Source organism: Schistocerca cancellata, chromosome 4 (assembly GCF_023864275.1).
Source record: "Schistocerca cancellata isolate TAMUIC-IGC-003103 chromosome 4, iqSchCanc2.1, whole genome shotgun sequence".
Lineage (NCBI taxonomy): Eukaryota > Metazoa > Arthropoda > Insecta > Orthoptera > Acrididae > Schistocerca > Schistocerca cancellata.
In genome coordinates this window covers 174,765,823-174,792,015 of record NC_064629.1, presented here as the reverse complement: position 1 = coordinate 174,792,015, position 26,193 = coordinate 174,765,823, and the positions used below count along the sequence as shown (strand labels likewise).

The 26,193-nt window shown below is 42.6% G+C and overlaps 1 protein-coding gene across 3 annotated transcripts in view; it reads left to right on the top strand.

Moving 5' to 3' along the window:
* Positions 1 to 26,193, top strand: part of LOC126185032 (regulator of nonsense transcripts 2-like) — a 229,844-nt gene that overhangs the window by 182,187 nt on the left and 21,464 nt on the right. For all 3 annotated transcript variants that reach the window (XM_049927771.1, XM_049927772.1, XM_049927770.1), the window contains 5 exons: positions 10,871 to 11,252; positions 12,336 to 12,475; positions 12,559 to 12,739; positions 15,843 to 15,982; positions 16,101 to 16,193. In XM_049927771.1, the coding sequence (XP_049783728.1) occupies positions 10,871 to 11,252; positions 12,336 to 12,475; positions 12,559 to 12,739; positions 15,843 to 15,982; positions 16,101 to 16,193 (936 nt within the window). The remainder of the gene's footprint in view (positions 1 to 10,870; positions 11,253 to 12,335; positions 12,476 to 12,558; positions 12,740 to 15,842; positions 15,983 to 16,100; positions 16,194 to 26,193) is intronic.

Here is a 26,193-nt window from a genome sequence, read left to right as displayed (position 1 = left end):
TTTCTCATATCTTATCTTACAATGTATGTTGGTGGCAGTAGAATTGTTTGGGTATGGCGGTGGCAGTAGATTTGCTTGGCAGTAAGCTGCAAATGTGGTTCTCTAAATTTTCTGAACAGTGTTCCTTGGAAAGAACATCGCCCTCCCTCCAGTGATTCCCATTCGAGTTCTCAAAACATCTCTGTAACACTAAAATGTTGTTTGAACCTACCGGTAACAAATCTAGCAGTCTGCCTCCGAATTGCTTCAGTGTCTTCCCTTTAAGGAGCTATCAGGTGGAGAAATGTAGGGCCCCCCTGAATAGGTCAGGCGTGCACTACACGCCGGAAGCGGCTACAAGGGTAGCGGAGTACGTGTGGAGTGCACATGGGGGTTTTTTAGGTTAGAGAATTCCCTCCCTAGGCCCAACAAGACGCCTCATGAGACGCAGCAAGGTAGGAGTAGGCAAAATGCAACAGGGAATAACAATATTAATGTGCTAATAGTAAACTGCAGGAGCGTCTATAGAAAGGTCCCAGAACTGCTCTCATTAATAAACGGTCACAACGCCCATATAGTACCAGGGACAGAAAGTTGGCTGAAACCAGACGTAAACAGTAATGAAATCCTAAACTCAGATTGGAATGTATACCGCAGAGACAGGCTGGACAGTGAAGGGGGAGGCGTGTTTATAGCTATAAGAAGTGCAATAGTAGCGAAGGGAATTGAGGGAGATCCGAAATGTGAAATAATTTGGGTGAAGGTCACGGTTAAAGCAGGCTGAGACATGGTAATTGGATGTCTCTATAGGCCCCATGGCTCAGCAGATGTTGTGGCTGAGCACCTGAAGGATAATTTGGAAAATATTTCGAGTAGATTTCCCCACCATGTTATAGTTATGGGTGGAGATTTTAATTTGCCGGATATAGACTGGGAGACTCAAACGTTCATAACTGGTGGCAGGGACAAAGAATCCAGTGAAATTTGTTTAAGTGCTTTATCTGAAAACTACCTTGAGCAGTTAAACAGAGAACCGACTCGTGGCGATAACATATTAGACCTTCTGGTGACAAACATACCCAAACTATTTGAAACAGTTAACGCAGAACAGGGAATCAGTGATCGTAAAGCGGTTACTGCATCGATGATTTCAGCCGTAAATAGAAATATTAAAAAGGTAGGAAGATTTTTCTGTTTAGCAAAAGTGACAAAAAGCAGATTACAGGGTACCTGATGGCTCAACACAAAAGTCTTGTCTCAAGTACAGATAGTGTTGAGGATCAGTGGACAAAGTTCAAAACCATCGTACAATATGCGTTAGGTGAGTATGTGCCAAGCAAGATCGTAAGAGATGGAAAAGAGCCACAGTGGTACAACAACCGAGTTAGAAAACTGCTGCGGAAGCAAAGGGAACTTCACAGCAAACATAAACATAGCCAAAGCCTTGCAGACAAACAAAAATTACGCGAAGCGAAATGCAGTGTGAGGAGGGCTATGCGAGAGGCGTTCAATGAATTCGAAAGTAAAGTTCTATGTACTGACTTGGCAGAAAATCCTAAGAAATTTTGGTCTTATGTCAAAGCGGTAGGTGGATCAAAACAAAATGTCCAGACACTCTGTGACCAAAATGGTACTGAAACAGAGGATGACAGACTAAAGGCCGAAATACTAAATGTCTTTTTCCAAAGCTGTTTCACAGAGGAAGACTGCACTGTAGTTCCTTCTCTAGATTGTCGCACAGATGACAAAATGGTAGATATCGAAATAGATGACAGAGGGATAGAGAAACAATTAAAATCGCTCAAAAGAGGAAAGGCCGCTGGACCTGATGGGATACCAGTTCGATTTTACACAGAGTACACGAAGGAACTTGCCCACCTTCTTGCAGCGGTGCACCGTAGGTCTCTAGAAGAGCGTAGTGTTCCAAAGGATTGGAAAAGGGCACAGGTCATCCCCATTTTCAATAAGGGACGTCGAACAGATGTGCAGAACTATAGACCTATATCTCTAATGTCGATCAGTTGTAGAATTTTGGAACACGTATTATTTTCGAGTATAATGACTTTTCTGGAGACTAGAAATCTATTCTGTAAGAATCAGCATGGGTTTCGAAAAAGATGGTCGTGTGAAACCCAGCTCGCGCTATTCGTCCACGAGACTCAGAGGGCCATAGACACGGGTTCACAGGTAGATGCCGTGTTTCTTGACTTCTGCAAGGTGTTCGATACAGTTCCCCACAGTCGTTTAATGAACAAAGTAAGGGCATATGGACTATCAGACCAATTGTGTGATTGGATTGAAGAGTTCCTAGATAACAGAACGCAGCATGTCATTCTCAATGGAGAGAAGTCTTCCGAAGTAAGAGTGATTTCAGGTGTGCCGCAGGGGAGTGTCATAGGACGGTTGCTATTCACAATATACATAAATGACGTTGTGGATGACATCGGAAGTTCACTGAGGCTTTTTGCAGATGACGCTGTGGTGTATCGAGAGGTCGTAACAATGGAAAATTGTACTGAAATGCAGGAGGATATGCAGCGAATTGACGCATGGTGCAGGTAATGGCAATTCAATCTCAATGTAGACAAGTGTAAAGTGCTGCGAATACATAGAAAGATAGATCCCTTATCATTTAGCTACAAAATAGCCGGTCAGCTACTGGAAGCAGTTAATTCCATAAATTATCTGGGAGTACGCCTTAGAAGTGATTTGAAATGGAATGATCATATAAAGTTGATCATCGGTAAAGCAGATGCCAGACTGAGATTCATTGGAAGAATCCTAAGGAAATGCAATCTGAAAACAAAGGAAGTAGGTTACAGTACGCTTGTTCGCCCACTGCTTGAATACTGGTCAGCAGTGTAGGATCTGTACGAGATAGGGTTGATTGAAGAGATAGAGAAGATCCAACGGAGAGCAGCGTGCTTCGTTACAGGATCATTTAGTAATCACGAAAGCATTACGGAGATGATAGATAAACTCCAGTGGAAGACTCTGCAGGAGAGACGCTCAGTAGCTCGGGACGGGCTTTTGTTAAAGTTTCGAGAACATACCTTCACCGAAGAGTCAAGCAGTATATTGCTCCCTCCTACGTATATCTTGCGAAGAGGCCATGAGGATAAAATCAGAGAGATTAGAGCCCACACAGAAGCATACCTACAATCCTTCTTTCCACGAACAATATGAGACTGGAATAGGAGGGAGAACCGATAGAGGTACTCAGGGTACCCTCCGCAACACACCGTCAGGTGGCTTGCGGAGTATGGATGTAGATGGATCCCAAACACAAGAATGTCGCACCAGTGTTCTATATGTGGTTGCCTTTACAGATGTACCACACTTTCCTCAAGTTCCCCCAACAAACCAAAGTCAACCATTCACCTTCCTCACGTGCTTTTTCCATTTCATATTGCTTTGCAGTGTTATGCCCAGATATTTGAAGGATGTGACGGTGTCAAAGGAGGACACCACTGATGCTGTATCCAAATATTACGGGTTTGTTCTTTCTATTCATGTGCATTAACTTTCATTAGTCTACATTTAGAGCTAGCCGCCTTTCATCATACCAGCTAGAAATTTTGTGTAAGTCATCTTGCATCCTCTTACAGTCACTCAACTTCGATGCCTTACCACACACCACATCATCATCAGCATACAACTGCAAATTGCTGCCCACCCTGTTCACCAAATCATTTATGTATATGGGGAACAACAGTGGTGCTGTCCCACTTCCCAGGGTCACTACTGATGATACCCTTGTCTCTGATCACTACTCACTGTCAGGGACAATGTGATGGGTTCTATAACTGAAGAAGTCTTTGGGCCAGTCAGATATCTGGGAACCTGTTCCATATGCTCGTACCTGTATTATCAGTCTGCTGTGGGGTGCTGTGTCAAATACTTTCCAGAAATCTTGAAGTATAGAATCTGCCTGTTGCCCTTCATCTATAGTTCACAGTAATATCATGTGAAAAGGGGCATGCCAAGTTTTGCATGACCGATTATTTCTAAAGCATGCTGATTCATGGACATAGTTTCTCAGTCTCTAGGGTTCTGCAGAAAATCAAAGTTAGGGATAACGGTCTGTTCTTTTACCCTTCTTATATACAGGAGCCAGCTGCACTTTTTTCCAGTCGTATGAAACTTTGTGCTGGGTATGAGGTTCATGATAAATGCGTGCTAGGTAAGGGGCAAACACTGAAGGTGAAAGATCGAATTGGAATTCTGTCCGAACCTGCTGACTAATTTTCCTTCAAATCTTTCAGTTGTTTCTCTACACCAGGTATGTTTATTACTACGTCATCCATATGGGAGTCTGTCCAGTAGTCAAATGATGATGATTGTACGATCCTCCTGCATGAACAATTTCTCGAACACAAAATTTAAAACTTTGTCTATGGTTTTGCTATCTTCAGCTGCCACAGCAGACTGGTCAACAAGGGACTGGATGGAAGCCTTTGACAGGCTTAGCAATTTTACATAGGGTTCAAATTTTCTTGTTAAGGTATGACAGTGGCAGATATATGATTTGCACAGAAGACAGAAGATGTGCAGCCAAATGATAACACCACCACATATCTTAAGCTTGAGAGCCAGATAATCGAAAGGGTGGTTAAGTTTTGCTACCTTGGAAGCGTGACATTAACAGCTGCATCAACAAAGACAATGGTGCTTTTACAACTCTCTGCTTTATGTGGGGATCAAAGGAAATAACATTGAGTACCAAACTGCTGATATTTAGAAGTACGAGTAATGTAATATCTGTGCTTCTATATGGATGTAAAACATGGAAAGTGACAAAGCAGCTAATCCATAAGCTGCAGACATTCAACAGATGCCTGAGGAACATCCTGGGGATATTGTGGCCAAATGTCATCTCCAACAAAACACTCTGGGAAAGAACCAGCCAGAAGCCAATTGAGCTGCAAATAAGAAGCAGGAAGTGGAGATAGTTAGGAAATACACTTAGGAGACCAAATGAAGATATTGTGAAGGAAGCACTTTATTGGATCCTGCAGGGGTGTCGGAGACGAGGCAGGCCCAAAATGACGTGGAAACGATCAGTTGAGGCAGAAGGTCAAGAGCAAGGAATAGGATGGGAAGAAGTGAAAATAATAGAAGACAGAACAAGATGGCAATCCTTTGTTGCAGCCCTATACTCCACATAAGGAGTTAAAGGAATTAATTAATTAAATTGATTATTGTGAAAGAAAAAGGAAAGACATTAAATTTGAATTGGAGTTAGGTGCGAGGAGGGGTTGTTGGATCTGGAGATGAAATGTAGTGATTAGTTGCTAGGAGAGTGTTAAAACTGTGATCCATTGGTTGTGTTGTTTGTAGTGGCACAACATGCTGATTTCAATGGTTGTTTCACTGAAGTACACAGATTGGAGCTATCCTTTCAACGCACTCTTCACTCCCTTAACCCTCCTGGCCTCAGTCTCCATGAACCTACTGTACCCACACCCACCACTGAACAGTTTTCCCTTCCTCTGTCCTAATTCACATCTCCACGTCACCTTCATTATGTGCCAGCTGCCACCCTCTGAGCCAGTAGCTACCCACCCAAACACCTTTTCTTGCCTCTTGCCTCTCCTTCCCTCTACCCACCCCACTCGATTCATCCCCACCCCACCCAGTACACCTGTCAAACTGCAATCATGGCATTGTGTGTCCAGCCAGCACTGTGTAGGGGCACGTGTGTGTGTGTGTGTGTGTGTGTGTGTGTGTGTGTCCTTTCCCCCCAAAACAGTAGAAAAAAATGAGATTGATTGACGAAGTGGACAATGTTGTAGCAGGAATGGTTATAGGACGAATGCGAGGCTGCAGAATCTAGATGAATACGAGATTGGCGATATCATACTGTGAGAAGATTTTGACAGAGCACTGAAGGACCCAAGTTCCTTCAGAAGTATTGAGATCCGTGGGAGAGCCAGCCATGATAGAATTCAACCTAGTATGCAAGATGCATAAGGCTGACAAAATACCATCAGAATTCAAGAAGAATGTAATAATTTCATAGAAGGCAGTACAACCAAATGTGATTAGTTCTGAACTATCAGTTTAATAAGTCATGGTTGCAAAATACTGACACAAATTATTTACAGAAGATTGGAAAAATTGGTTGTAGCTGACTTTGGGTTCTGGGTAGACTTAGGAACCCACAAGGCTATACTGACCTACGCATTTTCTTATAAGATTGACTGAACAAAGACATACCTACGTTTATAGCATTTGTAGACTTGGAGAAATTTTAACAGTGTGGACCAGAATGCACCCTAGAAGTTCTGAAGGTAGCAGGAATAAAATACAAATAACAAATGGTTATCCATAGCATCTATAGAAGACATTTTGCTGATGTAAGAGTTGAAGGACATGAAAGGAAAAAGTAGCTGAGAAGGGTGTGAGTTAGGGTTTCAGCCTATCCCCAATATTATTTAGTTTGTACATTGAGCAAGTGGTAAATGAAACCAAGGAGAAATTTGGAAAGTTCAGGGAATAGAGCTAAAAACTATGAGATCGGCCAGTGACATTGTAAATATATCAGAGGACAGCAAGGAAATTGAAAGAGCAGTCAAGTGGAATGAATATTTTCCCAAATTTGCCGTTCCATTCACAAATGGTGTGAATGAAGAGTGAGTCTCTGTAAACTTTTGTATCAGCTCTAATTTTTTTAATATTATTTTCTTGTTGTGATCATTTCAAAAGGTGTCTATGGAAAAACGTAAATCTTTCTTGACTCTTCTTCGAACGTACAGAATTTTAAGTGCAATCCTCTCTATTTAAAACATCTGCCTCTGGAGCTTGATGAACATTTCGGTTTTGATGACACACATACTAAAGAACGCTTGACAAAAAGTGCCTCTCTCCTTGAATCTTTCTTCACCCTCCACCCCCCCCCCCCCCCCCCCACCCTCCACCCTCTCCTCACCCTCCTTCCTCTATTAAACCTTCCTTTCAGGGACCCCAGACTGGTTCGTAATACTCACCCATCATTCGTATGACTGTTTCACAAGCCACTTATTTCTTAACTGAGTTACACTTCCTTGGAAATCTTCCACTGAAACTCAGCCTGACACCTGCTTTTCATATGGCTAGTTTTATCTGGATGTTCCACTGCAGGTCGCTCCAGAGCCATACTCATATATATTTTATATTTGTTTCTGTTTTCAGTAATTTATCACCAATAATGTAGTCAAACAGTTATGAGATTTCCTGCCAGTGACTCCACATATTTTATATTTATCTACTTTGAGGGTGCACTGCTAGTCCCTGCACCGAGCATCGGTTCTCTGCCAATCTTCTTGCATTTTGGTGCAGTGGCATTTCAACTTTCCTATATACGACAGCATCATCCACAAGCAGCCTTGTGGAGCGTCTGGCATTACCCAACATATTATTTCCATAAATATAGTGAATAGTAACACCACTGTAACACTCCCTCAGGGTACTCCCATAGTTACTTTTACATCTGACGATTTTGCCGCGCTGTAAGAGTGACGCTCACCTAAGCGTGGTAGGGTGTAGGATGGGCATAGGATGGTTCAGATCCCCAAACCTCTACAGGGAAATGCTGAGATTATTACTTTGAAAAGGAGACAGCAGATTTCTTTCGCCATCCTTACATAATTCGAGTGTATGCTCCATCTCTAATTACTACATCATCGACAGTTCATCTGCTACATCTATATCATTACTCTGCAGTTCACAGTCAAGTGCCTGGCAGAGGGTTTATTGAACCACCTTGAAATTACTTCTCTACTGTTCCATTCTCGAACAGCGTGTCTACATCTATATCATTGCTCTGCAGTTCACAGTTAAGTGCCTGGCAGAGGGTTTATTGAACCACCTTGAAATTACTTCTCTACTGTTCCACTCTTGAACAGCGTCTGGGGAAATTTTTTCCATGATGATACAAAACTAGCTGCCCTTCTTTGAACTTTTTTGATGTCCTCTGTCAATTCTGTCTGATGCAGGTCCCACACCACACAGCAATAGTCCAAAAGATGATGGACAAGCATAGTGTAAGCAGTCTCTTAAGTAGAGCTGTTACATTCTCTAAGTTTTCTGCCTTACAGAGTCTTTGGTTTCCATTCCCCACAACTTTATCTATGTAATCATTGCAGTTTTAAGCTATTCGTGATTGTAATCCCCAAGCATTTAGTTGAGTTTATAGCCTTTAGATTTGTGTTATTTATTGTATACTTAAATTTAGCAGATTCTTTTTAATGCTCTTGTGGATAACTTCACATTCTTCATTATTTAGAGTCAGTTGCCACATTTTGCATCATACTGATATCTTGTCTAAATTGTTTTGCAGTTCGGTTTGATCATCTGATGACTTAACACGATGGTAAATGACACCATCATCTGCAAACAATCTAAGAGGGCTGCTCAGATTGTCTCTTAAGTCATGTAGGTAACAATTCCTTGGGGAATGACAGATATTACTTCTGTTTTTGCTTGATGACTTCCCGTCAATTATCATCAACTGTGACAGGAAATCACGAATCCAGTCACACAACTGAGACGATACTCCATAGGCACACAATTTAATTAGATGTTGCTTGTGAGGAAATGTGTCAAAAGCCTTCTGTAAATCTAAAAATATGGAATAACTCTGACGCCCCTGTCAATATCACTCATTACTTCATGAGAATAAAGAGCTAGTTGTGTTTCACAAGAATGATATTTTCTGAATCTGTGTTGGCTATTTGTCAATAAATTGTTTTCTTCGAGGCGATTCATAATGTTCGAGCACAACATATGTTCCAAATTCCTACCGCAAATCGAAGTTAGTGATATGTGTCTGTAATTCAGTGAATTACTTCTATTTCCTTTCTTGAGTATTGGTGTGATATGTGCAACTTTACAGTCTTGGGTTACAGCAGTTGTATGTGAAAGTATGGAGCTCTTGTGTCAGCATACTCTGAAATGAACAGAACTGGTATACAATCTGGACTGGAAACATTGCTGTTCTTAAGTGTTTTAAGCTGCTTTGCTACACTGAGGATATCTACTACTTAGTCGCTCATATTGGCAGTTGTTCTTTATTTGAATTTGGGAATATTTACTTCATCTTCTTTTGTATTGACTTTCGGATGACCATGTTTAGTAACTCTGCTTCAGTGGCACTGCGACCAATAGCACCACCATTTTTGAGAATAACAAATTATTTAGGAGTAAAGGGATGACTCACCAAAAGGCAGAAGCACTGGGTCGTCAACAGATACACAAACAAAAGGTATAGAGCTTTGCTAGCTGTTGGAATGAAATTTCTTTCTCAAGCTGGAGGAGAAACGTGCGCTTGTGCTGCTCCCCCCACCCCTCCACTCCTTACACACACACACACACACACACACACACACACACACACACACACACACACACACACACACTTGGGTGTGGGTGGGGGAGGGGGGGGGGGCAGCGAGTTACCTTAGGTTTAGGCCAGGGAGGTTACGGGAGCAAAGGATATGCTGTAAGAGTAAATAGCTCCCATCTGCGCAGCTCAGAAAAGCTGGTGGTGGTGGGGAGGATCCAAATGGCATGGATTGTGAAGCAGCCATTGAAATCTTGCTTTTTGTGTTCTGCTGCATGTTCTGCCAGTGGGTGGTCCATCTTGTTTCTGGCAACAGTTTGATGGTGGGCATTCATTCATGTTGACAGCTAGTTGGTTGTCATACCAGTGTAAAATGCTGCACAGTGGTTACAGTGGAGCTGTTATATAACATAGCTGCTTTCATAAGTGGCCTGGCCTTTGATGGGGTAGGATAGCTTGTGACGGGACTGGAGTAGGAGGTGCTGGGTGGCTGGATGGGGCAGGTCTTGAGTCTGGGTCTTCCACAAGGGTATGATCCCTGTGTCAGTGCATTGGGGGTGGGATTGGGATAGGGATGACTAGGATGTTGTGGAGGTTGGGTGGACAGGGGATCACCACTCTGGGAAGGGGAGGAAGTATCATGGGTAGGATGTCCCTCATTTCAGGGCACAATGATAGATAGTCAAAGCCCAGATGGAGGACGTGATTCAGTCATTCCATTTCCAGGTGATGTTGGGTGACAAGTGGGGGTCGCTTGTTTATGATTGGTTCTAGGGATGGATGTGAGGATCAGGTGTGTGTGGGGATATAGCTTGGGAGATCTGCTTGTGTATTAGATCTGGGGGTATTGCCTGTCCGCAGAGGCCTTTGTGAGGCAGCTGTCAAAGTGCAGGTACTGTTGGTGGTTGGTGTGTTTGATGTGGATTTAGGTGTGGATGGAGCCATCCAAGAGGATGAGATAGACATCTAGGGAGCATGATGATGGATGGAGGAGGACCAGGTGAAGTGGAGGAGGTTTTTATAATCTTAGACTTCTATAGCTACGATTAACTACGATTAGTGGTATTAATACCTGTAGATGTACATAACCAAATTTTCTTATCTTAACAGCAGAATCTCTAACTTTTCGTGCCTGGATTCACATAAGATAAACTTCTGGCTTGAGTTTCGTAAATTCTGTGAACTTTATAATAGGCTTTGACTGATAAGTGCAACATAAAATCCTTTTTGTAGCATAGATTGTTAACCTGCCACCTGAATATTGTATCCACTTGAAAATACTAACCTGCCTGTGTCTGTGAGTCTTCAGTATACAACGAAGCAGAAAAATTGCTAGATTGGTCAGTCACAGGTAACTACAGCATTTGCTGTACAGTTTCAAAGTGCCTTTTAAATATCTTCATGTATGGGTACAGATTCTAATTAGCTTTGTTAATTGCAGAGTGTACATATCCTCGTTTCATCATCTGAACATTTGATTCACATTTGTATCAGCTCCAAATGTGTTTGTACAGAGCAACATAAGCATTTATTCTGTTACCATATATGTGCAATTGACATTGATTTCAGCATTATTACTGGTTTAAATACTTACATCCTGTGTGGACCACTGAGCAGCCATTTCCAGTCGGGATAAGCCATATGGTTAAGGAAACTATCACAAACCTGCGCCGCAATATACACTTGTTTAATTCATTGGAAGAAGCAGAAGAAGCAGTTATCAAGTTGCGCGCTGAACAGGAGGCAAATCTTGGACCTCTGCAAAAATTTTGGCAAGGCTCAAATAATGCTGATGATACTACTTCACAAGGAAGCATTGGTGACAATTCTGTGGAATTTGATGATGAATCAGAGCAAGGTGCTTCAGATTTGGACACAAGTCAAGAAGACCTGGATGCAGATGATGGAGCATCAAGTGGGATATCAGGGCTTTCTGAGCTTGTTATTCCAGGTAACTTTCATAGCAACTTGCATGTGACTTTCTATGCAAAGTTGTGTTTAATGGCAGCATAGTTTCAAAGAGAGTAGAATATAGTTTGTAGTGGAGACAAAAATTTTCTCTACCTAAAGAATGGCTCAAGGTCATGTTTGATTCAGTGGTAGATACCAGATTTCCATTCTTTCTTCCATTTTATATTTCATTATGTTACTGTGATTCCTGTTTTGTAGCATCATGTCACTTCTTTCACCTTTCATTGGTATCTACTTTATGGCAGAGTAGTTAATGAAGGATAGCCACAATGTTTTGTGCTGAATATTGTATAGGACATAGCTGTTAACAAAACATGTATAATAGTGCAACTGATTATTTCCAACCTGTGGTTTTTTTACTGCACATTACCTTTCTCGTTGGGAGGGTATGTAAAGAAAACAGTAAAACTGTATTAAGTTGTGAGAGATAATTGTCACTTAGACAGGCCAAAAGAATGATTAAATTAAAAAAGGTAACCTATGAGGCAGGTAAAGATGGAAAAGTAAATGGAAAAAGGCTCTAATTCAATGTGTGGTGATACATTAACTAAAACTGAACATTCACTGCAGCATGTAATCTGACAAATCCTGCTGATATTCATTACATACTTAAGCAAAGTTGCCGTAATACAAAGCCTCATTTATTTAGTGGCAATGAATAAGAAATGATGACTATGAACTTATTGTGAAGAACTGAATGCCCACAGATGTGTGGCGTGTCGAGCACATGCTTACATTTTCACATATCACATAACTGAAGCTTGTGTTGTGTCTGCATAACGTGGCACAAGATTCAGTTGTATGATATGAAATTGCCACAGTATATTAAAATGAATCTTATGTAACCTGTAGCTGTCTATTCTTATTAGAACTAGACGGGTTATCTTCAAACTTCAGCATCTAACTTCTCTCCTTCCAATGATGTCATCCTACGTTTGTGTTTGATGCCCATATTACTGTCTACCTGTAGCTTTATGGCAATATTTCTCCAGCATATATGTGTTTGTTGCAATCATACATGGTAGTACGTGATTTAAAGGGAAGCATTTGTTTCCACCTTTAGGTGAAGATTCATACTCAGTTGACAGTACATATGATCTAATGTGTGAGAATATCAAAGATGAAAATTATTCAGAAATGCTGAACACTTTTGATGTTGGAGATACAACCACGGGAAGATCTGATGTGCACATACAATCTGAGGTAAGTAACAAACTATCGTTTGTAATGGATTCTAAAATCAACATTCTGGAAACGCTTTAATTTGTTGACTTTAACTTTTCCAGAAAACTGATGGTTGTCTTGCACCTAGGCTGGTGGAGTGTCCAGAAGATGATGAATTTTTGAATGCATTTGAACGTATGGTCTCTGATAACATCCAAGATAGGTTACAAGAAACAATAAAACCACAACAAGTTGACATATCTGTTCCACTCCACATAAAAGGAAGCTCAAAAAAGACATATGGTTAGTATATAACAAAGATGTAACGTTTCCTTTACATTTATATGATGTAAGCTAGGAGTATTGGAATTATGTTTGCTGACTGACATTATATTTCACCCTCGTTCAGGTGTGTGAATCTGATGACAGTGGCAGGAAATCTGAAATCTCTGACTCATATCTATAATGGCCTAGTTGGTCCTGCACATGTTGTTATAATGAGCATACAGAACACTCTAAATTTCATTGTGGATGTTGTGATGAGCAAAGGTGCTATTAACGTTGCTACATCATATTAACAGACCAAAAACTGTGAATTCATGAGCTTACAGTGAGCTAAAATTATCAAAAATATCAACTCTTATTGTGTAAAAACAGCTGCCTGGGTGACAACATTTGACTTTCTGAAATTACTTGAATAGATCAGAAAACTGATGTGTGTGTCTTAATAAAATGTCTTTTGTATCTGGAATGGAATGAGAAGCTTTAAAGATCAGGAACATGGCCTGTAAAGAGCAAGGAAAAATGTACCTTAGCCACACAAATAAGGCACATAATGCTCATACCACGAATCTGCATAACCTTTCTGTATATCTTCTGTTGTGAATTAGAGACTGTCCACTCTTTGTGTCAGAAAACTTGATGATGGATGGAGATGGGAAAGCTGCTGCTCAGCATTATCACATCAGCTCAAGAAACACCAATTTTTAAAAAGGTCACATCATAGCCTAATTTTGCTGTGGCTGTACGGACTAAAAGCCTGTCAGTGCAGATATATTTGTGGGGATGCTACTTCATGCAAGCTAGTTGTTTTTGCACCCTAAATCAAAACAAGACAAGCAAAACAATACTTCATGCAAGCTTACCCTTGCTCCTTGGCTGATGTGTTGAAGAGTAATAAAGCTGCAGGCCCACCAGTTGTAAGCAAATTCTACATGGCTTTTTTCCAAGCCAAGCTAGATTATAAAAAATCTGACGTTCAGCTAAAATCAAACAATGAAAAATCCAGGATAAATAGAGTAATGACAATATTATGGAAAGGATAGATTGCTACTCACCATATGGAGGAGATGAGTCACAAAGAGGCACAACAGGGACACACACACACACACACACACACACACACACACACACACACACACACACACACACACTGAAGCAAGTGTGCGCAAGACCACTGTGTCTGGCCACAAGGCCACACTGCGAGCAACTGCACATGATGAGAGAAGCAGTCTGGGTGGTGGGGGTAAATAGAAGGAGGCTAAGCCAGGGACAGGGCTTGAAAAAGGAGATTTTGCATGTGTGGGAAGAACAGAAGGCTCTGCACTGCTGCAGTGGGAGAGGGAAAAGTATAGGGAGTGAAGAACAGTGACTACCAAAAGTTGAGGCCAGAGGGTTGTGGGAACGTATAGTGTAGTTCAGAAAAACTGGTGTTGATAGGAAGGATCCAGATGGCGCTGTCTGAAAGCAGTCAGTTCTGCAATTCAATTACTGCACTATGCAGTCTTCTATTCCACCAACGCACCCACAGTCTTTTTGTGCCCCTCCTCTACAGCCCCCCCCCCCCCCAAAAAAAAAAATTGTCTAACCCTGACACGTATCTGTGTGTGTGTGTGTGTGTGTGTGTGTGTGTGTGTGTTTTGTCTACTTCAGAAGACGGCCTTTTGGCCAAATGGTCTCGTGTTTAGCAGTCTTTTTGTTGTGTCTCTCTGTGAGTCAACAACTCCTCTATGTGATGAGTAGGAATCTATCCTTTTAATAACAAAAGTTCAGTTATAATTTCATACTTAAATTTTATATGAGTGAGATTAAAGTTCTGGTGAACTAGACTGCTAATGTTTCTCATGGTTCACAATACCAAGTGTCAAGATTGTTGCTTTTAAAAGGCCATAGCCAATTTCCTGTCCTATCCTTGACCAATTTGTGCTCCATCTCTAAAGACATTATTCTCAACAAGATATGCCCTAATCTTCCTTTCTTTCACACCTAAATATCCCTAAATATTATAAATGTTGCTCATCAACATAAGAATTTAGTGTGTATTCAAAGTTCTCTCTCTCTCTCTCTAAATTCTATATAATCTTGAGAATTGCTCTTAGTGTGCCCTACAATAAACAACCACCACCGATGCTAATATATGCTGAGCACTTGTGCCCTGAGAAATTATATACTGAAAATCACTAACTGATGTTCCATAAATAGTTTTTCACCTACAGAAAATTCAGCTCTGTAGCATATAGTGTAATTAAATTAACTGTATGATTGACATTTGAATTTAAAGACAATGTTATTGCAACATACTAAAGTTAAGAATATTTATCCATTTTTTGATTGTACTATTAGCTTAAGTGCTAGGGCCTGGAGCCATGTAGATAACGGTGGTACTGTAGTACTCTTTAATGGCAGCACTATTAATCCTGGTGCAATGTGAGTACCACAGTTACCTGTTTAATGACAATGATATTCGCAAAAATGTTCAAACATGCACACTTAATCCTGTGATGTAACTAAATAAATTTATGTATGTAACATGCAATTGAAGGTGACTATTAAAGTTGTCAGTACTCACTGTACTCACACCGTGTGCTCTTTTCTGGACTGCAGGGTGAAAATAGGAACATAACCAAGTAAGAGCAGTTTACTTGAGATTGTGTGTCAACACCATAGGACAGCTACAACTTTGAACCAAACCACAGTGAATTGAACCATGTGAGCATGTGCATGTGGACCACCCCCCCCCCCCCCTCCAAACCCCCCCTCCCCCCCCCCCCCCCCACACACACACACATATTAACTTATTATGTATGCCCCTCACCAGAATGCCTGGTTCATTTCTCACTTTTGTGTAAATCCTTACAGAAAGAGACAGTACAGCAAATATATGGAAGAGAGCTGTGATCAGATGATACTCGCTTTGCTGTAGCATCTCTCACAAAGTTTTTTTTCTTTTTTTTTTTTTTTTTCTCCTTACGCAGTTGTTGAATTTGAACATGATCATTTATGAAGTTGGCACTTTGCTGAAGTACTATGGGCAATGCTGAGGATGCTAGTGATGTTGCAATATTGTAACTATTTGATGCACTTGCAAAGTCTAAGTCTTCAATTATGTTCTAACTTCCCTTTTCAGAGCAACTCCAGGAAGAGGAACAAGAGAAAACAAATATGAATTTCGTATTAATGTTGAGAAAGGGCCATAAACAACAGTACAAAAATTTGGCAGTGCCTGTTGATTCAGAAATGGCATTGAACCTAAAGAACAGGGAGGAGGTAAAGTCTGAACTTTTTAATATTTGCATAATGTAGTCTTACAACTAGGCTCATAGCCTCTAATCATATTAATTGTGAAAAAAGGTTATCACCACTGAAAAAGTATTATCTTTTGTAGGCTGAACGTGCAGAAAAAGAGAGAGTAAAGCGTTTGACATTGGACATAAATGAAAGATTGGAAGAGGAAGATTACCAGGAAATGTTGGCACAGGTATGTTTTATATGATCTACATAGGAAAAATGTAATTTATGACAAGTTTCCAATACTTTTGTATACTGAGATTCGAGAGTTGATGTTTGTTAATATTGGAGTATTTGTATATCTCTTTGAAATGCTATCTGTTGCTCTATGGATACTATCATCTTCCTGAAAAGAATCCCGTATACTCCAGTGTTTGTGTTCTGTTGTTTTGAAGGAGTATTTATTTGTATTAAAGATAAATACTACTGAGCCATCAAAAGGCACATTAGCATGTGCCCGACAGTGTGGCTACTGTTCATTGAGTTGTTATCTTTACTCCATAAATTGTCTGGATTTTCCATTACCATAGATTAATAATTAGTTCAGCTTACTGACTCAACCCCACTCCCAAATTCAGATGGTATATTTGCTGAAAGGTTCAAGAATAATTTGAGACACACAGAATTATTGTTGGTGGTGACTTCAAACTACCCTAAACAAGGTGGCAAAAGTACATGTTTAAAGTTGGTGGTAGGCATAAAAAATAATCCTAAATTGTACTATATGCTTTCTGTGAATTATTTTGAGTAGTTAGTTTAGGAGCCCACATGAAAAAGTAAGAGGTTGCAGTAACCTGCTGGAGCTCTTAGTGGCAAAGACTCCCAAGCAAATAGTGTATGGCATGACAGCTACAGGAATTAGTGACCACAAGGTTTTTTGTAGCAGGATTGAATACTGTAATACCATTTGGACATGATCCACTCAGCAGCATTCAACTTCTACAAAGCTGGATACCAGAGCTACCACGAGATGTCAGTCCAAATGCCAATAAATGTGGAACAGACAACATTCGTGCCTCCTGAGAACTTTTCTTGTCTGTGCTGCTTAAATCATTTTAAGTTTTATGAAAGTTGCGATATGCAGTTACCTAATGCTGTTCTCTGATTTTTATTCATAACTCTGTGCAGTAGCCCCTAAACAACATTACCCATTATACTTAACGAGTTGCCTGGCTGTAGAGAGAGAGAGAGAGAGAGAGAGAGAGAGAGAGAGTGTGTGTGTGTGTTTTAAAAAAAATCCAGAAGACATGATCAGTGTAATTTGGTGCATCAACACGCAACCGGCTGGTGTGTAAATCATTAGAGATGCAATTCACTGTGACAGATAGAATGGCCACCCGACTGTGTTAGTGGTGTTAACATTTAGTGTTTTTACCAGCCCTGGAATGATATATGAGAGCTGTGAACAGCATCTGATGTTTAGTGGACACTGTAAAGGACACGGAGATGCCCTGTTCTCGTGTGAGACAGCTTATCAGCACCAGACAGAGCTTAAAGCAGTCTCACTGCAGGTCTCCATCTGGCCATCTAGTCGAATTGTGCATTATCCAAATTTGTGGGGAATTTGGATGGGACAGTGGCCCGCTGTTGGAGTGCTTGGCGATGGCCTGCTGTGGACTAGTTGGGAATGCTGGTTCTTCAACATATTCTCACATCAAATATAATAAATTTCCTTGAGATGGCAAAGATTCTGTCCATGATTCAGCTTGCCATTTTCTCATATGATATCCTGCGAACTATGGATGAAGGGATGCAGGCAGATTCCATATTCCTAGATTTCCAAAAAGCGGTTGGCACAGTGTCCCATTGCAGACAGTCAATGGAGGTACAAGCATATGGAATAGGTTCCCATATTTGTGAGTGGCTCAAAGACTTTTTAAACTAAAAGAACCCCACCCCCCCAGGGGGCTCACAGCTCTTTCGTGAGATCGTATGTGGCGTACATGAGGCCCCAAGCTATTGCAACCCATTTTTCCTTTCCAGGCTGCACTTTCTTCCCCATGCTCCTTCCTCCCCATCCTCACTCCTTCCCCACTGCCCCCTCCTTCCCCTCTTTGTGTTCTTACTTATGTTGACCTGGGTATTCACTTGGTTTCCTGTATTCCTTGTGGTTTTGTTCCCCTTGCCTTTTCTCTTTCATCCCTCCTTTTTGGATTTTTTGGTCCCTTGTTGAGGTTTGACCTCCACTTCTAAATTTTCTCTCCATAGTGTGTGCTGTTTTGAGAAGAACTCCCTCCCTAGCACCTGAAGTGTAGATTCCTCTCCTGTCTTCCTTCCCCTCTTCCTGCCCTGCTGTAGCCCCCCCCTCGACCCCGCCAGGTCACCAGCACGTGTAGCCAATCCATGTGGTGGGGCTGTTACGTATCCATCTGGTTCAGGCCCTGACAACACAGGGATCACACATCTGATACCTGAGATGTTGCCTCCCCATGTATGCCTAGGAGTGGTTGCTTGTCATTCCAGAGTGGCAACAGATGCTGTGTCAGTCAGACCTCGCTGTGGCTGGATGGCACCCATGGGGAGAGAGCCCTGTATCAGTGTGTCTGCTATCGGGGCAGATACTTTCCGTATGAAATGTATGAAGCTCCAAAAATCTGGCTGTTCTTCGATGGCTCTCTCTTCAATTGGTAATAGATCATTGAATGCTTCTTCTTATGCCCCTGCGGCCTTTGCTTTCCTTCCCTGGCTACACCCTGGGAGGAGGGCCAGGCTCACCAGCTTGGGGTGAACACTTTCCACGCTGTCTGGTATGTACTAGGATGGACGGGGATGCATTCACCATCACAAAGCCATTATTTTTTGTGGAAAATATTGAAGACAAGTTTGGCGATGTGCAGTCTCTCAGTAAGGTGCAGTCGGGTTCCATGTTGATCAAAACTACTTCTGCAGCTCTTCGCGCTTGTGATCATCTTGGCGATATCCCAGTGTCCATTACACCTCACCAGTCTTTGAATATGGTCCAAAGAGTCACTCTTCATAGGGACCTCATCCTTCAAACTGATGAGAAAATCCAGACCAATCCTGAAAGCCGGGGCATTCATTTTATTTAGCACGTGCAGAAAGGTCATAAGGACAATCGCACTGATCCTGGCATCTTTATTCTGGCTTTTGAGGGAGATATCCTCCCAGAAAAGGCCGAGGATGTGTGTTTATGGTGTGATGTGAGGCTGTATGTCCCACCATTCATATCCATGAAGTGTTTTCAGTGCTTGTGTTTCAGGCACGTCTTTTCGATGTATGGCGGTCCCTCTGTGTGATGACTGTGGTTGCCGCTTGGATTATCTCGGGCTTGGCAGTCATGGTTTGCAATCTCTCTCCCCTTTCTGGATGTCACATCTGCTGCCCTAACTCCCCTCCATCAGCATCTCCCTTCCTCCTCCTTGGGGAGTTCAATGCCCATCACTCTTTGTGGGGCAGTACTTTTCAATGTAGTCGCGGGCTCCTCATTGACCAATTTCTTACGGACCACAACCTGTGCCTTCTTAATGATGGTTCCCCTACTCATTTTAGTGTTACATTTGGCACTTTCTGTGCCATTGATCTTTTGCTCCTCTCCTTCTTCCTTCCTTACATTGGTTGCCACATGATGACCTTTGTGATAGTGATCACTTCCCATTGATTCTCTTGTTCTCTTCCCACCTCCCGATGACCAGGTTACCCTGCTGGGCTTTCCATCGTTCTGATTGGCTTCTATATACCTCCCAGGTCATCTTTCCACCTTCTTTGTCAGGTTATATTAATGGAGTCATCTGTGATCTGTCCGATAAGGTAATCCATACTGCTGGCATTGCCATTCCCTGCTTGACAGGTCGTGTTTGCCTTCGACCAGTTGCATGGTGGAGCGTGGCCATTGCTGCTGCTATCCAAGATCATTGTCGCACCTTGCAGCATCTTAAGTGACTCTCATTCTCTGCTGGTCTTATTACCTTTAAATGTCTTTGTGCCAAAGCCCATTATGTGTTAAGAATGCTTTGCTTTCTAGGCCCTTCTGTCCATTCGTCATGGGTATGGACTACACTCCGCACCCCCGAAGGTTGTCAGTGGCAGTCTTCTATTTGGACCTGCCTTTCCAGGTGGCCATTGTACAAATGCATCAGTTCTTGCGGAACACCTCGTGACCCATTTTGCAATGACATCAGCGTCAGCCTCCTGTCCAGCTGCTTTCTTCCTCCGGAAACAGTGGGCTGAAGCTTCCTGCCTATGTTTTACCCCTTGTCAGGTGGAATCTTACTATGATCCTTTTACTGAATGGGAGCTTCTTGTGGCCCTCTCCTCTCCCCACGATTAACCTCCTGGCTCTGCTTCCACTCATAACCAATTGCTTCATTATCTCAATCCTCCACGTCAATATCTGCTCCAGGTGTTTAACTGTATTTAGCTCCAAGGCATTTTCCCCTCTAAATGGAGCAAAAGTACTGTGGTTCATATCCTTAAGCCTGGCAAGGATCGATTGTCCCTTGATAGTTACCAGCAATCAGCCTGATCAATGTCCCCTGCAAGTTACTAGAATGTATGGTGGCTCAAATGGGTCCATGACTCTTGGGACCTTTCATCTCCTCACGAGTGGATTTTAGGAGGGATGGTCTCCAACCTATCATCTGCTTCAATGAGAAACTGCAGTTTGACAGGCATTTTTGCAGTGCCATCTTTCTGCAGTTTTCTTCGATCTTTGTAAGGCCTATGACAGACTGGCAGCATCACATCCTCCTTATGTTTCATGAATGGGGTCTTTGGGGCACCCTCCCAATTTTTATTTGCCACTTCCTGTCCCATTGGTTGTTCAGACTCCAGGTTGGTACTGTTCTCAGCTCTTTGTGGACCCAGGAGAATGGTGTGCCACAGGGATCAGTCTAACGTGTTGGACTTGTGCCTTCTGCCAGACCATTGGTCACCCCTTGCTCTGTACATGGATGGTTTCTGTATTTGAGCAAGCTCCTACTTGGTGGCCTCTGCGGGTTGACAGCCCCAGGGTGCCATTCGTCATGCTTCCACATGGACACTCTCACACGTCTTTCAGTTGTCTCTGATTAAGTCGAGGGTGGTGCATAACTCAATGTTCTTTGCTTTCTTGCCAGCACATCTTGGGGTGCAGATCATTCGACCCTTCTCTGCCTAATGAGGCATTAGTTTTGTCTTGTCTGGACTATGGTTGTTAAGCTTATGGATCAGCTGCCCCTTCCATGCCGCTCCTCTTGGAGCCAGTTCACCATCACAGTATCTGTTTAGCCACCATTGCCTTTCGCACTAGCCCTATCGGTAGTCTCCTGGTTGACACTGGGACTCCTCCCCTTTCGGTTCAGCAGTCCCAGCTCTTGGTTTTGTATGCCATCACTGTCTGCTGTTCCCCTGCTCTCCCTTCCTATTCTATTCTATTCATGGCTTTGGGCTGTTGCTCGCCCTTGGGTGGGTATACTGTTTGGGCACCACCTTGCTTCTCTCCTCTGTGACTTCCATCTCACCTCCTTGTCCTCTTCCCCACGTTCTCTCCTGACCACTACACCTTAGTTAGTTCCTCAGCCATGGATTCAGATGGGTCTCTTCTGGGGTCTGAATGCCTCCATCACCCCAGTGGTGGTCTGTTGTTTGTTCTGAAAGCTCTTACAAGAGTTTCAGGATGCCATTGTTTTTTAAACAAATGGTTCTAAATCTGCGGATTATGTGGGAATATGCCTTCATGTTCTCTATTGGCATGGAGGGCCATCTCTTGCCTGCCGTGTGTGAGGTGTATATTGCAGAATTGATGGCCATCTATCGGGCCCTCTGCTTCATTAAATAGTCATCACTCAGTCGAGTATTGTTATGTATGGACTCATGAGAAACCTTCAGGCTATTGCTCAAGAGTTTTTCCCGCCACTCCTTGGTCTCTTCCATCCATGACATTCTCACTGATCGTGGTGATGCTGCTTGTTCAATAGATTTCCTTTGGGTTCTTAGCTATGTGGGTACCTCGGGTAATGAACTTTATGATCATCAGGGGGGGGGGGGGGGGGGAGGTGCAGCAGCCACCCACCTCCTATTCTCCATGACCCCTCCGGGGGCAGATTTGTGGCTTTACATCAAATCTCTTTCCGCCCAATTGTCGGCTGACTCTTGGGAGGTTTCCCCTGTCTAATAAACTTCACACCATCAAGGAGACTCTCACCATGTGACATTCTTCCCTCTGCCTCTCCCAGTGGGAATCTACCATCTTCTGCCATCTTTGTATTGGGCATATTAGGTTGACCCACGGTTTTTTACTCTGCAAGGAGGCCCCCCCCCCTCCCCCTCTTTGTAGTTGCAGGGCTCCATATTTTATTGGACTGCCCCTGCCTTCATCCATTCGCACTAAATATACCCTCCCACCATCCTTGTCTCAGGTGTTAGTGGACGACCCTTGCATGATTACGTCTGTCCTTGGTTTTCTTTGTGAAAATTGAGTTTGCTCTTAGGTATGAGTCCCTGAATTTTCCTCTGGAATTTGTGTCCCTCAGTTAGCTTAGGTGTTGGTTATGGAGGCCTTGACCTTGCCACCACATGGGCCAGGTTCCTCCCACCTTTACCCTACATTTTGTCTGGTCTGGTTTGCTGTTTTGTTTCACCTTTTCTTGCATCTTCTTCCCCTGGTGTTGCCCCAAGTGTATCATGGTAATGGTATGGTGTGGGTGTCAGGACGGGTCGGTGGTGGACCACACGTAGCATTTCTGGGGTACCTCTACTCTCCCCACTTCCACCCATTGCCTTCCTGTTCTTTCCTCTTCCTGCTGCTCTGACGTCCCTTTTCCCTCTTTGTTTGCATGTTATCCCTTCCTCTTGAATGGACTGTGCTGTTTCTCCCTTGGTTTCTGCGGTCCTAGATAATGGGGCTGATGACCTTACCGTTTAGTCCCCTCTCCCTCCAAATCAAGCAACCAGCCAACTAAAAGAACCCATTACATTTCCTTGATGGACGGCAAATGTTAATCAGGATTCCCCCAGAGAAGTGTATACGACCACTGTTATTTTCTGTGTACATAAATGATCTGGCAGACAGGGTGAGGGTAGGTTCAAACGATGTAAAAGTATTACGGAGATGCTTTGGGAACTCGAATGCAAATCCGTGGATGGAAGACATTGTTCTTCTCGAGGAACACTATTCAGAAAATTTAGAAAATCATCATTTAAAGCTGACTGCAGAAAGGTTCTGCTGCCGCCAATGTACTGGGTTATTCTAAATGATGGACCCATTTTCAAAAGTTTATATGTATTCAAGTACAAAGTGAACAAGCTTTATACCAATGAAAAGAGGGAAGTTTCAAAGTTTTTGGCGGGCGAGTGGTGGTGGTATCAGGTATGGCCGAACATGAAAGAGATTCACCGAAGAACAACGTGTTCTTTGCTATATCCCATGCAAAGATTTATGGACCATTTTTCTTTGCGGAAAGAACTGTAACGGGAATCACGTATCTGGACATGTTGGAGCAATGGCGGTTCCCTCAAGTTATGGAAGATTCCCAGGACTTCATTTTCTAACAGGATGATGCTCCACCCTATTGGCACTGTGATGTACGAGGCTTTTTTAAATGACTTCCTTCCTCAGCACTGGATCGGTCACAGGGAATTTGAGGACCTGGCTCAAGGTTACAGTTAACCACTACAGTCTACCCCAAGGAAGAATGTGCATGAAGCTTATCCTGAACCCTTCCTTTCTGGACCTGCCATCCAAGAACAAGTAATGGACTCCCTGCTACATTCCTTCTCGTCCTGCACCAGTGCTCGGAGACTAGTAGCAGCCAGATGAGGGAATTACCGCCTCGTGCATAGGCTGCCATTAATACCATAACACAAATGGTTGCATTTGGAATGGTACTGTGACTGGGAAGTATGGACTGGTGATGTACGGTATTGTAGTGTGTTCAGCAGTAAATTGCAGAACTGTGCTACCCGAGATAATCATCTTCGGTGTGTATGGTGGTGACCTGGAGAGAGGTCCCATTTCTCCATTGTTTTGGAGAGTGTCTAGCATCATGGTGTGGAGAACCTTAGGCTATATTTGACATCATAGCTGGTGGTGATTGAGGGAACTCTGATAGCACAACAGTATGTCATAGATATCCTGGGTCCTCATTTGTTAGTTCTAATGCGACATTATCGTGGTGCAATTTTTGGACAATTCTCATCCACACATTGCACTTGTCTTTATAAACTGTCTGCAAGCTGTTAAGGTACACCATGGCCAACATGTTTCCCAGATATATCCCCAATGGAATATGTGTGGGACCAGCTCAGACGTCAACTCCGTCCCAGTGCCAGTATCCAGAATACCGTGGACCCGTTGCAACAGTTGTGAACCAGCTCGCTTCAGGAGAGGATACAACAGCTTTGACACCTTCCCAACCAAATAAGTGTATGCATCCATATCCGGAGGAGTGCAACACCACACTGATAAGGGGGCTCATACTGCCAATTTCTTTGTAAATTTGACTTGATTTTGTAGTCACTTCTCAACCTGAGAAGTTCCATTTTGTTTCTTCCAACGGTTCTGGGTGCTTCACTTTGTAAATGTGGAGGGATTACAATTGCAAACAACTTAAATTCGAGCCATCACACATAGAATTTGTGGGCAAGGTTAACCAAAGACAAGAACAATTATAAAGTGTCACGTATCTACTTCACTGCCAGCACTATGTTTCTCTCTTCAGTTCTGGAGTATTACTGTGTGGTACAGGATCTAAATGTACATCTGTACCTACCTATATACCTATTTCACAAGCCTTTGTATAGTGTGTTACGGAGGGTACCTTGTACCACTACTTTTGTGTTCCACTCGCAAATAGTGAGAGCGAGGAAAATAGACTTCCGATCTGGTGCAGATCCCAAACAACGGAACAGTGCTTAACACTGGGTCGCACTTATGTCCTATATGCCGTGTTCTTTACAGATGACCCACACTTCCCTAACATTCTTCCAATAAACCAAAGCTGACCATTCACCTTCCATACTCTAATATCCCCAATAGAATATATACTCATTTCATTTCATGTTGCTTTGCAAGCTTATGCCTTGATATTTAATTGACATGACTGTATCAAGCAGCACACTACTAGCCCTGTACTCGATCATTATGGGTCTGTGTTTCCTGCTCATCTCCATTAATGTAAATTTTTCTACATCTACAGATAGCTGCATTCATCACATCAAGTACAAAGTTCATCTCATATCCTCTTACAGCCACTCAATGGCAACACCTTCCCATAAACCACAGCATCATCAGTAAACAGCTGCAGATTGCTGCTTATCCTGTCCACCAGATCATTTATGTACATAGAAGATAACAGCAGTCCTATTACACTTCCCTGGGGGCACACCTGAATACTCGCCTTCGAGGACAACGTGTACTGGGTTCTGTTACTTAAGAAAGTCTTAAGCGTCATTCACATGCCTGAGAAGTAACTCCGTTAACTTCATTAACAGTCGACAGTGTGGCACCATTTCAAATGCGTCTTACCAGATAGAATTGATGGAAGACATTGAAAAAGTTCAGAGAAGGGCAGCTCATTTTGCACTATTGCAAAGTAGGAGAGTGAGTGTCAGGGATATAATAAGCAAGCTGGAGTGGTTATCATTAAAACAGTCATTTATGACAAGATCTTGTCATGTAATTACACTTGTCAACTTTTTCTTCCAAATTCTAAAATATTTTGTTTATTCCCACCTACATAGATTGAAATGACAATCATGATAAAATAAGAGAAATTGAAGTTCACACGTAAAGATGTAGGTTTTCATTTTTACCACATGCTGTTTGATAATGTCCACCTCAGAAGCTAAGTGGTCAATGTGTCTGGCTGCTATGCGCAGGGCCCCATTCCGATTCCCGGTGCCACCAGAGATTTTTTTTTCCTTGGTAGGAGGTCTGGAGGAGGTTGCAGTCTGCCTTGTGATGCCAAGTGAAGAGCTACCTGAGTAGCAAGTAGCAGCACCAAGGTCAAGAAAGCACACGACAGCTGGGAGAACAGTGTGCTAATCCCTCGCCCCTCCATATCACACCTAGTGACGCCATCGGTAGAGTATGACATGGTGGTCACTCAGTCCCAATTGGCCCATCAGAGCCAGAATGCAGAGCTTCACTTTTTTATTTATTTGATAGAGAGCAGTATAGAAATAATCTGAGATTGTTAACTATAGTTATTTGTTTATGTAGCACTATACAGGATCAGGTATTGCTACAGTGA